The sequence below is a fragment of the Pteronotus mesoamericanus genome, unplaced genomic scaffold (assembly GCF_021234165.1).
Source record: "Pteronotus mesoamericanus isolate MK-2021 breed Mesoamerican mustached bat unplaced genomic scaffold, CSHL_Meso_final contig_263, whole genome shotgun sequence".
NCBI lineage: Eukaryota > Metazoa > Chordata > Mammalia > Chiroptera > Mormoopidae > Pteronotus > Pteronotus mesoamericanus.
The window spans coordinates 3,883,388-3,896,347 of NW_026555112.1; the positions used below are offsets into that span (position 1 = coordinate 3,883,388).

The following is a 12,960-nucleotide window of genomic DNA, read 5'->3' on the forward strand; positions in this document are numbered from 1 at the left end:
AAAAATACCACCCTAAGTCATCAGTAGGGGGCGCTTCCATCCAGTGCCTGCTGTTTCCATCTAGCCATGGGGCTGTGCCGGCGGTGAAGGTGGGGTTGCGTGTTCAGACACTCAGGGGACCCTGTACCTGTTCGCTCATGGTGTTGATCCCATCAGGCCCCAGGAGAGACACTGCCTGCTTCACCAGGTCCGTCCGCCCACAGTTCAGCATCCGGAAACCCAGGTCCTGCTTAAACTTGGCTTCAATGGCCACTGCGTCCAGCTTCCGAGAAGCGAAAAAGCAGTCGTCAGCCCTAAGGAAGGGAGAGTGGGGTCAGCAGCTTTCTCAGGGACTGTCCTGCAAGGCCACAAGAGTTAGGTAGCACCAAGAAACGTTGCTTTTTATGTCCATTGCCTGTTCCTAGGCTGCTGTTAAAATGTGGATGTCTTGATCCTTTGTCCTTTATAACTGCTGTGGATCTATCTTGATCTCTGTGTTCCCACATCGTACTAAGCAAAATATAATACTGGCTAATATTCAATGAATGTTTACTAGGGGCTAGACACTCTGCTAAACTCTTTATGTGAATTAATTTGTTTAATCCCACACAACCGCAAGAGGTAAGTACTATCATTACCCGTCTTGTAACCATGGAGAAACAGATGCAGATAAAGCACTTGCTGGAGGCCACACAGCCAGCAAGCAGCGGCACTGGGATGCGAAGATGGGAGTCTGGAGAGCTGACCTGGGTATGCACTGTGTCACCCTGTCCCCCATCACAGTGAGAGGCTAGGGAAGCGTGGAGAGAAAAACCAACGGATTCCAGAGGTGATGCAAACCCTGCTTGTATGGGACAGTATTTCCGTTTCACAGGGAACTCATCAATCACTTAATCAAATCTCCAGGCATTTATTGAGCACCTGTTTGTGACCAGCTCTGCCCTAGGGGCTGAAGACACAAAGCTAAACGTGTCCTTGTCCCTGCCCGCTATAACCCTATGTGGTAAATGCAGTGACCGAGGGATCAGAGACATGCACCAAAGAGAGCCTGGGGGATAGAGCAAGGCTTCCTGGGGGAGGTGACCCCTGAGCTGCGTGTTAAATACAGAGACGATAGGAGGAGAGAGGGCAGAAGAACGCTGAACAGGACTGGTGTGAGCAAACGCACGGAGCTGAGGCCTGGCAGGTGGAGGGAGGGTAACGATGAAGGTGTCCGCGTTTCTGGAGCCTGAACTCGCAGGCCGAGTGCTAGGGCTGAGAGTGGGGCAGGGTTACAGCGGCACTGGCTCCATTTTAAGGCTCCAGACTTAATCCTTAAATGGCACTGAAGGTTTTGAAGCAGGCAGGAGGCTGGGGTGGTTGGATGGTCAACTCTGGGAGAGATGGAGGATGGGTTTGGGGGAGCCACCCCTAGAGGTGGGACCCCTGTTAGCACTACACGGACTAGCTGAAGGGCGGAGAAGCCACGAGTGATAAAGAGAAGTGACAAAGGGCTGAGTGAAGCCTGTGGCTGCTGGGATGGAGCAGAGGTCACAGGTCCCATCTAATGCGCTTGCAGGTGCCCACTGCTCAGATCATGGCCCCGAGGCCAGTGGGGCGCGTGCTTGCTCCAGCGGCATCCGTGCTGTCCCAGGCCCCTTTCTGTTCCTCCTCCTGCTAATTCAGAGAGTGGAAACTGAGGAAGGGGGGCCAGGAGTTCAGCATCCCTGGTTCCATTCCTGCCTCTGATTAACCACTTGGTGGCATAAGGAAGGATTCACTAAGGAAGGATAGGTGGAGGAGGAAATGATATCCTTGGAGGAAATGATAGGGGCTGTTCCAGAAGGTTTATCGTACTAAGGCTATTGCTCGGCCCTAAGGCTGAGATCTGGGGAGAGCTCCTGAGGGGTGAACCACGAAGAGCCTCAGAGAGTGGGAGGAATGTGCATACACTTGACCCTTCACTGGGTTCCTGATATATCACTCATCTCTGCTGACATGGTAAGGGAGCCTTGGCTGAAGGCTGTCCTGAAATAGGAACCCCGTAGTAGGTAGGATATGTCAGGCTGTCAGTAGGAGACGCTAGGTGTTTGCTTCTGGCCACGAGGGGGAGCTGATGCAGTAAAGATACCATCAGACAGCCAAGAGCTTGGCATTGATGGGGGTCTCATCTGCACACATGCTTCAGGAACTGTGTGTCAAGTCAGCCTCCCAGGGCCTATGTGTGTGAGAGCCCAGGGAAGAACTAGGAGAGGTACGTAGGAGCCCCTCGTTGACCAGGACCCTGGACTCTGAGATTAAAGATGGCCCCAGTGCTGTTTTTAAGCTCTCCAGGGAAGCCTGAGAGCTGCCCAAGTGGTGGGGGAGGGCGGAGGGACTCTGGGCATCAGCATCCAAGGTTAGAGCTTCTGGGGCACAGAATGGGGCTGTGAAATCAAGAGCCTCCTTCCTGGGAGCAAAGATGCTGTGAACTGTTGTTGTTCCTGAGTTTGCAATATCCTCTTTCCTGTCTGCTATCTTCAATGCTTGGTTGATTTTCTCAATTAAGCATTTCTTTTCTGGAGTCAGGCTGAATGCCACGTGACTGGATAAATGTTACCAAGTGCCTACTGTGTGGGGGCACCATGCAAGGGGGCTGGGAGGAGGGAGACACAGACCCGACTGACCCCCGGTTCACTGAGCTCCCCGACTGCTGAACAGATAATTCCAAGGACATCAGGAGAAGTGTTTACCAGCGACAGAGGTCCTTGATTTTAATTAGAAAGAGACAAATGGCAAGAAAATCACTGTAGCTAAGATGATGATGATAAAAATTGTTGTTACAGGAAGATGACATTTATTGAATACCTACTATGGAAATCGAAGCTCTTTCCATGTATTAATTCATACGATGTTTACAACAAGCTTAGGAGCAAGTAGGAGCCCCATTCGGGAGATGGGGAAATTTCCCACCGCACAGAGCAGGAAAGCAGTGGGTCAGGGGTTCACCGGGCTGAACTGACCCCTCCCAGGGGGACCAGGCACTTCTCCGTGGGTGGGTGTGCCCCCATAGGCAGCTGCCTGACGCGAGCACACGTCTTTGATGCCTTCCAGACCCTCAAATTTAGTAGGTCCAAAATGGAACTTCTTACTAACACGTCCACCTCGCGCTCTCCAAACTTGTCCCCCAGCCAGCCCATCTCCATAAGTGGCACCAGTGCCCCCTGCCCCAAGACGCTCAGGCCAGGACTTTCTCCCACACCCATACCCATTCCATCAGCTGTTGATGTTGCCCCCGAATCCCCCATTCCAAACCCGTGCACTACTCTCCCCTTCCCCGGTCACACCCTGGTTCCAAACACCAGCATCTCCTGCCCAGGTCGCCGCAGCGGCCTCCTCACGGGGCTTCCTGCGGTCGCTCTTCCCGCCTTCCAAACCCGTCTCTCACGCAAGGGAAGAGGCAGATTAGAATACAAACAGGACCACGCGCTGCCCTTCCGCAAAACCTCTCACTGCCTTCCTCTGCAAGGACAGCAGACCGCGGCCTGCGGAGTCCCGCCCTGCCCTCCGGCCCTTCCCCTCCTCCTCCACTCTGCACCAGCAACTCCCCTCTTCTGTCCCTTCAACAGGCCAAGATCTTTCCTGCCTTGTGGACTTTGCTCCTGCGGTTCCTTCTCCTTGGAACGCCCTTCCCCTAGCACTTTGCAGGGCTGGCCAGTATGAGCTTGACTGCCACGCCCAGAGGAGGGCTTCTCTGGCCAGGGCATGTGAAGGGGGGATGCTCCTCTCCTTCACGCCTGCCTCCAGGCCAGTCTCACCCTTCCCTCCCTGAGCCTCTTCCCGTGCCTGTCTCTGCGCCGGACGCACACAGCAGTAACTGACAGGCGAACCATGCACCCCACCCCCTATTCATTCTTGAAGCCCCAGAAAACATCTCTTTATTAAGAACCTCTCGCTCATACAAAGTAAGTAATGGTCCTCGTTGCTGGATTTTACCAGCCAAGGGAGGCAAACAGATAAGCAGGTAAGAAACATTTTCCATAAAACATGGCTTTGTGTCTAACCGGGTTTGTTAGAAAATTGAACTCTGCAAAATCTTAATTCCTCCAGCATTCCTGTAAACATGACTCAGAGCTCCATTTACTAGTTCTGGAAAGTCTCTGAAGGATCTGCCACTGAGGACCAACAGGTCCCCCGCGGCCCGGACAAATGCGCGTGTCCTCCGAAGTGCAGGACTTACTTATGCAGAAATCTATTAAGCCAGCTACCTGGGGCTTCACTGGAAGGCGATCAACTCGCTGTTTTTCCCTTCGAGTGGCTCTCAGAGATGCCATAAAAAAAGGACCAATTTAAGTAAGAGGTCAGCTCCTGAGGTGGTCAATTTCTTTGATTTCTCAAGGGCCCAGACCCCAGGGACTGGCTCAAAAGCTTCCATCAGTTCAGACACGTCACTTCAGAAAGATGTTTTCCAGGAGGCCCGCAGGCCTGAGTGCAGCGAGGGACAAGTCGCCTCCTGTTTTCCCCCTGGGGGAGGAGCTGGAGCGGCGGCGGGAGCTGGTGCACTCTGCTGATCTCTCGATGTACCCCGACGCACCTCGAGTGATGAAGGCAAGCGGGTGGGGCTTCAGGAGCATTTTATTCATTTGTTAATTTTAAAAGCGAGCACAGAAGTCATGAGCGGGATCTCTGGTTCCCAGCTCTGCTACTTAGCAGCTTTGTGATCTTGGGGCCAGTGACTTAACCTCTTTGTTGTCCAGTTCTCTCATCTGTAAAATGAGTTTAGTCATAAAACCTTCCTACTACGATCGTGGGTGCAGATTAAATGAGATAATCCATGTGCAGGGCTTAGAAGAATGCAGAGCTTAGTACACAGCTCTCAAATGTCAGAGATCCCATATCATAGCGATTATAAATTACAAAGCTGGGCGCAAACTGTTTGGAGAGGATATACTCTATTTGTGAGAAGCAAATACGGAGACACAGAGACTAAAGAACATTATAGTGCCCTGGTCAGTGTGGCTCAGTTGGTTGGGCACTGTCCTGCAAAGTGAAATGTCATCAGTTTGAGTCCTGGTCAGGGCACATGCCTAGGCTGTGGGGGTCAGTCCCCAGTTGGGGCGTGTACAAGAGGCAACCAACCGACCGATCGATGTTTCTCTCTCACATCAATGTTTCTCTCTTTCTCCCTCCCCTCTCCTCTCTCTAAAATCAATAGGAAAAAACAATAAAAAAAAAAAAAAAAGAACATTGCGGTAAAAATGCTTCTTAAGATCTCCAATTCGACACGAATGTGTCTAACACATTCCACCGGGATAAAGGCAGTTCTTTTCCCGTGGGGAGTCCCTGGTCCTCAGAGGGTTCTGCAAGCACGCTGCGTGATGACAGAGCCTGGGGACGGTGCGGGGGGGCGAATGGGAGTCACGCTTGATGAAGGCAGTTTCTGGAACAGTCCAACAAGCAAGAAAGGGCAGAGCCTCTGAGGGTCTGGAGGGTCTGCCCAGCCAGGCTTCCAGCCCCTCTTTCCTCCTCCACCCGCCGGACCAATGCTGACTCCCCCGGCGCTGGATACCGGCAGCCCCCAGGCTCCCCGAGCCCTGACGCCACCTGACTCTGGGCGAGAGAGGGCCTGGGTTCACCCCTGGGCTCCGCCCCCGCGCCCTGGGAAACGCTGCACGGGTTCCTTATCTCACTTGTTTTTCTCACGTGTGAAATAGCAACATTAATGTTACATGTTTTACTGATTTAACAAACACTTAGCACTCACCGTGTACCAGGCATTTTATAAGCTTTTTACAAATATTAACTTGTTTAATTCTCATGATAACCCTATGAGGAAGGCATTATTATTCTTAACCTCTTGTACAGATAAGGAGAATGGAGCACAGAGGGGTTAATGAACTTGCCTTTTGTCTCACAGCTACTGAATGGGAGTCGGGATTTGAACCAAGGCGGCCTGGCTCTGAATCTGTCCCATTAACTACCCTGCACAGCCGGGTTCTCAGTGATGTGCTGGCCATTTCTGGGCTTCAAAGGGATTCCTCACGCATGGCTCTGGATCTGTGCCCCAAAAGGCCTAAACAGTTTCCACACCACGACCGTCCTCATCACTGCTAAAAAAGCTACCCTTTCTTTGCGGGCCCATCCGGTGCCAGACACTGCAGGGAGGCCCAATTTCCAGCACGTGGCCGCACCCTCTCCTTGAGGGGCTGTTGTCACGGTGGCCGTTCCCATCCTGCTGGCAAGGCCAGCGGGGCTCGGGCGTGCACGCCCGGCACCAGGGCCTGGGCAGCCCGCAGCACAGAGAGCCGAGCCCCAGGACCAGAGTTCGCATCCCGTCCGGCGTCGTACTTGCTGCCTCGGGAAGGTAACGTCAGCTCTCCAGGCTTCTGTGTGTCTCCCAAAACGTGGTTGACAACAGTCGTACTGACTGTCTGTGGCTGTGAGAGGATTAAGGCAGATCCTCCATCTGAACCACTCAGCACAGAAAGTGATGATAGTTACCCAATACATGAAATGCATACTTATTACTATGCCATTATTTTCTAATTGTAGGTCTTCTTCTCAGGGATTTAATCAGGCCATCTGGAAGTCCCTCCCGCCCCCCCATCCTCCAACCACGCAAACTGCTGGTCCCCAGCAGGTCTTTCTTGCCCCTAAGCAGTTCTGGAACCCGGACCCCGAGCCCAGCCCTTGCTGCGGTCACTCGCTGGGCCTTGTGACAGTTCCGCTGTTGCTCCCGTGGCTCCTCACTTCCCTTTCCACGCGTTTCTGCTCTTGTTCATCCGAGTCTCGCCGGTAGGCTGGCAACCGGGGATGGGGCAGTTTCTGAGGCCCCTCTCAGAGTCGGCCGCCTGGGGTCGGCCGGGGGGCTGTGTAGGGGCCCCCCTCACAAGGAAGACGCCGGAGCTGCCGCAGGACATGGGCTGACGTCCTCGGCGGTCGCAAGGACGACTATGAACTGGGGACGCAGCTCGACTCTGCTGCCTGGGCCCTCGCGGCCCATGATTTGGTTTTTCCAAGGCGAGTGGGCAGATTAGTTGCCTTGGAACAGAATGAAGATGTTAGCAATAATTAGAGACATGGGAGTATTTACAGGGTCCCTAACACACTATAGCTCAATGATAATAATAATGCCTGATACTTATCAATAGCTTCCCACGCGCCAGGCATCCCCCATGTGAGATTCCACCTCGTCCTCAAAAGAACCCCATGCGCTGGGCCCCGTTCTCTTCATTTCACAGGTGAAAAACCTGAGGCATGGAGGTTATGTCACTTGCCCAAGGTCACACAGCGCACAGCTGGTGGCACTGGCATTCAATCCTGACGGGCTGACACCTGAGCCCAGGCTCCCACCTTCCTTAAACCTTCGTAGGAACCCCAAACGGCAGGTTCCAGCACCCCTACTTCACAGATGAGGAAACAGCCCCCAGAGGGATTAAGTATCTTGCCCTAAAGTCACTGGGCTCCTTCTCCTTCAACCCAGAGGTGTCTCCTCTCAAAGTCCAGGCTTAAGGAAGCCTTGGGCTTGTGTGTGTTCCCACGCTGTCCCAGCCCAATTCCACAGAACCCAACGTTATCAAATGTCTGCTACGTGCCACACACTGGGGACACAGAGAGGCCAACGGGAGGAGGTTTCTGCCCCGAAGAAGCTCAGAGGCAAAGGGTAGTGCCATGGCCCATTCACTCCCGCCCCCACGCGGGAGCGCCAGCTCCAGGCCAGGCCCGGGTTAGGTGCCGGAGTCCAGCAGCAAGGGAGTCCGACATGGGCCTCGCCCTCCTGGACAGTCATGGGGAAGGATGTTAAGCAAATTGTTTGGCTTTGTAGGTGACTGTGAAATTGAAAATGCAGATGCCCAGGGGAGAAAAATGAGAGCACAACACTAACTCAAAACAGTAATTAAGGATCAAGTTGCCAGCCTCCCATATCTCCCTGTGGGCACACCAGCGAGATTTATGATATCCAGGAGCAGGCAACGGTGCTGGTTTCATTTATCTGGATACTCAGAAACTCACTGAAGGGTGGCAGGAAAACCCACCAGTGATGAAGCATAAGCCAACGCAGCATATTCCCTTGCAGTATAACCCTGGGTAAGTCACCCCAGGTCTCTCTAGGCTTCCACTTGCTCATCTCTAAAAGGGGACAGCAGTACCTATGTGGTAAGGATTCAGTGAGGAGTGATGAGAATATGAATCTTTTCTTGCTATGCCGGAGGCAGTCTTTGAAGACGGTGCGGACCTAGAGAACGTGAGCTGTGTGATATGGACATAGACTGAATTTCTAGAAGACGGGGACCTACATGAGCCATCTGAAAGGCAGGAGACACATTACAGGCAGCCTACACCCCCGCTACCTCTTCAGGGACTCGGGGGAACATTGTGCTGGCTGCAAAGCAACCCCTAAACCAGGAATGGAAAGCAGGGCTCATCTTGGGCAGAGTCTGATCCTTTGGTATGACTGGTTGGAGCACGGTGTTGGGGAAGATTCGGAGGCCACGCCCAGACCTTGCCAGGAGGGAGGAAACGGACAGAACAGGGGCCTGGAGAACAGCTCTGAAAGCAACTGGTAAGGTAGGAGCAGGGCCAGTGGTTTTATGTCGTGGCTGTACCTCCCATTGGCTGTGTGACCTTGGATAAGTTCACATTTCCAGGGACAGCCTCAGCTCCCTTATCTATAAAATGGGGGTGCTGGCTAATCAAGCACAGACATTCTCAGTTTATCAGTCACATGCTTTCTGGTGCTCATGTACCATTCTTTCCTATGCAACAGCCTTTCTCCCTTGTTCCATCGCAACACTAGCTTTTGTGTTTTTGCTCTTATTTCATAAAGGACACTTATTACCATGACCAAAAGGATCACCTGGGAAAGAAATGTGTGGCAATGGGTGCTCACTGCGCCCCAGCGTCCATTCTCCCCGCCCTCCTCACAGTAACGCAGAGCCGCCTGCCTTCGCAGAGTTTTGGCTGAGCACATGGCTGGCCAGCTAGAGATTACCTTCCCCCGAAATTAGGAAATTGGGAAAAGCAGCCATTTGGATCACCTATTGTATGTCCCACAGTGTGCAAGGAACACTGAGTGCTTCTCTACTCAAAATATTTTATTCGTTTAATAATAATAATAGCAAAACATAGAATAGCATTTATTGTGTGCCAGGAACTATTCTGATTTTACATATACACAAACACACATATAAACAACCTATACATATCTGACTGAGCGCGCATGCACACACACACACTCATTTACAAATATGATCTTCTCTTATCCTCACTTGACCATAGAAGAGTGATCTTTATCTTTCAGAAGAGGAAATGGCAGCACAGAGAGGGTACGAAGCTCGCCCCGGGTCCTAGAGCCTGCGAGCAGCAGAGCTGAGATCTGAACCAGGCAGGGTGTTGCTGGAGCCCTGCTCTTCCCACCCCGCTCCACTGCCTCTCTGCGCTGCCAAGGGCCTCCTTGATGGCACAGAGTCTATTCAGCTGCTGCCTGGGTAAGTACTAGGTGCCAGGTACCGGGCTGGGTGCCAACCAAATATGAATTCCCAAACACAGCCTCCAAATTGAAGGCCTTCTTGCAAGTGCCCCTCTGAACAATTTCCCCTCTCCCAACTGTTTCTTCTTTCTTACATTCCAGCCACCAAGGCCTGCTTATCATTCCGCAGGCACCTTCGCCTCCCGCTTTCCTGCCTGCCTGCACGCTGTGCCCCTCGCTTCAAATCCTCGCCTCCGTATTCTGCTTTCCTTCAAGTCGTATTCTAGAGACAGGGGCCACCTAACAGCTTCTGGCTTGCAGAATCCCAGCACGTTAGTGCTGAAAGAAAGCACGCGGCTCAACTCCTGACCTTCTGAAGATCAGGCACCTGGAAGCCTGACAAGGATTAACTAAGCCGAGGGGTCACAGGTGTTATTTCGGAGCAGAATCTATGTCTTCTTCTGAAGTCATTTAGCAAGTCTCTCTCTCTGGATACCTTCAGGTTTGCACAGGACAGTGATTCTCAACCAGGGGTGATTTTGTTACCCAGGGGACATTTGTCAATGCCTGGAGACACTTTTGGTTGTCACAGCGAGGGAGATGCAACTGGCGTCTAGCAGGTAGGGGTGAGGGACGCCGCTAAACATCCTGCAATGCACAGGACAGCCCCCTCCCCCAAGAATTATCCAGCCCTGATGTCACAAATGCAGAGGTTGAGAAACCCTGGTGGAGGGTAATACAATGTTTTTGCATCCTCTCTTGTATATCAAGCAGTTGCCATCTCAGGATTCTGTAAGCGTGACAATAAAATGGTGCCTTCAGAAATGAATCGTGAAATGGCTCATCATGGGCCTGAATTGAATACGGGTCTCGCTCCCCCATGACCCTGCTCTCTCCTCAACATTATTTTCCCAAGAAAGCCAAATTCCCTCACACAGATTTCGAGTCCCCCACATGAGGTTTCCCCTTTTCTTTGGGGTATCAAAAAGATGAACAAATTGAGATGTTGGTGCGGAAGCAAGTCACACCAAGATCTCCATGCAGTTTTCTAAGGAAAAAAATTATATTATTGCAGTAAATGGAACATATAATGCCTGCAAAGTTCCTGGAAGAAATCTTTGTCCACAAATTGTGACCACTTGCTGTTTCATGCTGCTACTAAAGCACAGAAAAGAGCCAGCTCATTAAACCGTCCTTGGACAAGGTAAACAAAGGGCAATTCCACGGCCTCCTCCTGACCATTTTTTTTCTGCCTTGTGAGAGATACTAAAGGGCCTGGAACCTTCCTCCTCCTTATAAGTAAAGACCCAGTTGGTGGTAAAACCTACTGTGCTTGCCTTCTCCCACAAAAGAATTTCTGCATCTGATCAAATAGGTGAGAAAAGATTTCTCTCAAATGCAAGGGCTACAGACACCCAGGGGATGGAATCCAGTGTGTTCATATCTGAACGTTGTCATGTTATTTTTGAGTAGAAAATAATGAGGCAGCGTTACACATCTCGGGATTCAGCACGATGGCTTATTTTTAGGGTTGGAAATAAGGTCTATCCCTAGAAAAGGGAGTTATCCCTGATTTTGGCAAGTCCTTAATGTATATCCCTTTTTTGACAGATGGGTTGTTGTCCTCCAGAATCATTGATATTCTTTATGTACTGTAGGATCCGAATTTTTTAAAATTTTTTTCAATATTGTATTTTTTAAAAACCTATAAGTCATGTGTATTCTATTAGAGTTGTCTCAATTTTTCCCCCTTTACCCCCCTCCACCCATCCCCCTTCCTCCCCCCACAGTCAATTCCCACTCTGTTGTCCACGTCCATGGGTCATTCATACATGTTCTTTGTTTATTCCCTTCCCTTTCTTCCCACCATTGTGTAGGACCTGGATTTTTAGCGGGGTACGTGGCTGCCCAGTTAAAGACTACATTTCCCAGGTTCCCCTGCAGCTAGACATGATCACATGACTAACTTCTGACCAATAGGGAGTAAGGAAAAATTATCTGTGCAATCTCTGGGGCATGCCCTGTCCTTCTCCTTTCCCTCTTCCCACTAGATAGATGTACTCTTGGTCGGTAGGGTCAGCCATATTGGGCCACTCAGAGGAAGGTGTCACCTAAGGGATTGGCAGAGCAACAAGAGGGAAGGTGCCTGGGTCCCTTGGTGACTTGGAGTTGCTATAATAGCCCAGGACTGCTTATACCTGGACTGTTACATGAGGGAGAATTTTAAACTCCTACCTTATCCATGCCACAGGTATTTTGCATGCCCATTAGAGCTAATGAAGCTATATCCTAGTTAATCTGTGCCACAAGTGGTTTTGAAGTTGAAATCAATTTAGTGGAAGCACACAGGAATTGCTAAGTATATGCTGGCTATTGTACAAGGTGCTGGAGATTCAAAGTTGAACACACACACATCATCTTGCAAGGAAGTCTAGAAAGAACTGACGGTGTTCTTTATAACAATTTTCACAAATACACATACCAATTCCTGAGGTGCAAGGGCAAAGTTCCTGTATTATAAACCCCAAATGCATTCCTAGTAACACCAATCCCATAAAATGCCCTGTAAGAGGTCCACAAATTGTTTTCCTTAAAAGGCCACGTAGTAAATATTTTAGGCTTTGTGGGCCATACAGTCTCTGTCATACCTCAAACAATACGAAACCAGTGGGTGTGGCTATTTACCTATACAACTTTCTTTACAAAGCAGCCACAAACAATATGAAACCAGTGGGTGTGGCTATTTACCTATACAACTTTCTTTACAAAAACAGGTAGCAGACCCTTGCAGTTTGCTGACTCCTGATCCGTGGTAAAAAATTTAAATGGGATAACATTCTCTTTGAGATTTACAAGAAACACAGGATGTTAAAAGTACTGATTTTTTAATAAAGCCTGTTTCATTTTTTTTTGAGCCAGGGTTTCCCAAATTTATTGAACCACTTAACACTTATTTAAATAATGCTTATTAATATCCCAGAACTGGCCTCCTGAATGTGCTGTTGCCAACGCCAGCTAAATAACTTTTATTGTTAATGAATTATTTGACGCACACATAAAACAGAATAAAACAGTGACCGCCTACATGCTCAGCTCTCAAACCAGCTGAAAAAATAAAGTGTTACCATACAAAGGCTGTGTGTACCCCGGCTCCTGACTCCACTATCTCTTCTACCTTTTTGAGATTATCATCTCTCCTGAATTTGACATTCATCATCCCTCTGCACGCTTTAAACTTTTTACTACTTTTATAAATTCCTAATAATATGTGGACTGTCTTGCATGTTGGCAAGCTTTATGTAAACGTTAGCCTACTACACAAACCTTGCTTCAACTTGCTTCCTGACCCTCCTCCCCCGCCCCCAATATTATGTTTCTGGGATTTAGCTGTGTAATGGCATGTAGATCTAGTTCATTTATTTTCGTCATTACTTGGTATTCCAAGTATGAACATACTATAATTTATTTATCTATTCTCCTGAAGACAGACAGCTTGTTTCTCTTTCTTTCCTTTTCCCCTTTGCTATTACAAACATTGCATCTATGAACATCTG

The 12,960-nt window shown here is 50.0% G+C and overlaps 1 protein-coding gene across 3 annotated transcripts in view; it reads right to left on the minus strand.

Moving 5' to 3' along the window:
• The window catches only part of ABTB3 (ankyrin repeat and BTB domain containing 3), a 261,565-nt gene that overhangs the window by 37,312 nt on the left and 211,293 nt on the right, over positions 1-12,960 (minus strand). For all 3 annotated transcript variants that reach the window (XM_054574575.1, XM_054574574.1, XM_054574576.1), the window contains one exon: positions 128-293. In XM_054574575.1, coding sequence (XP_054430550.1) covers positions 128-293 — 166 coding nt within the window. The remainder of the gene's footprint in view (positions 1-127; positions 294-12,960) is intronic.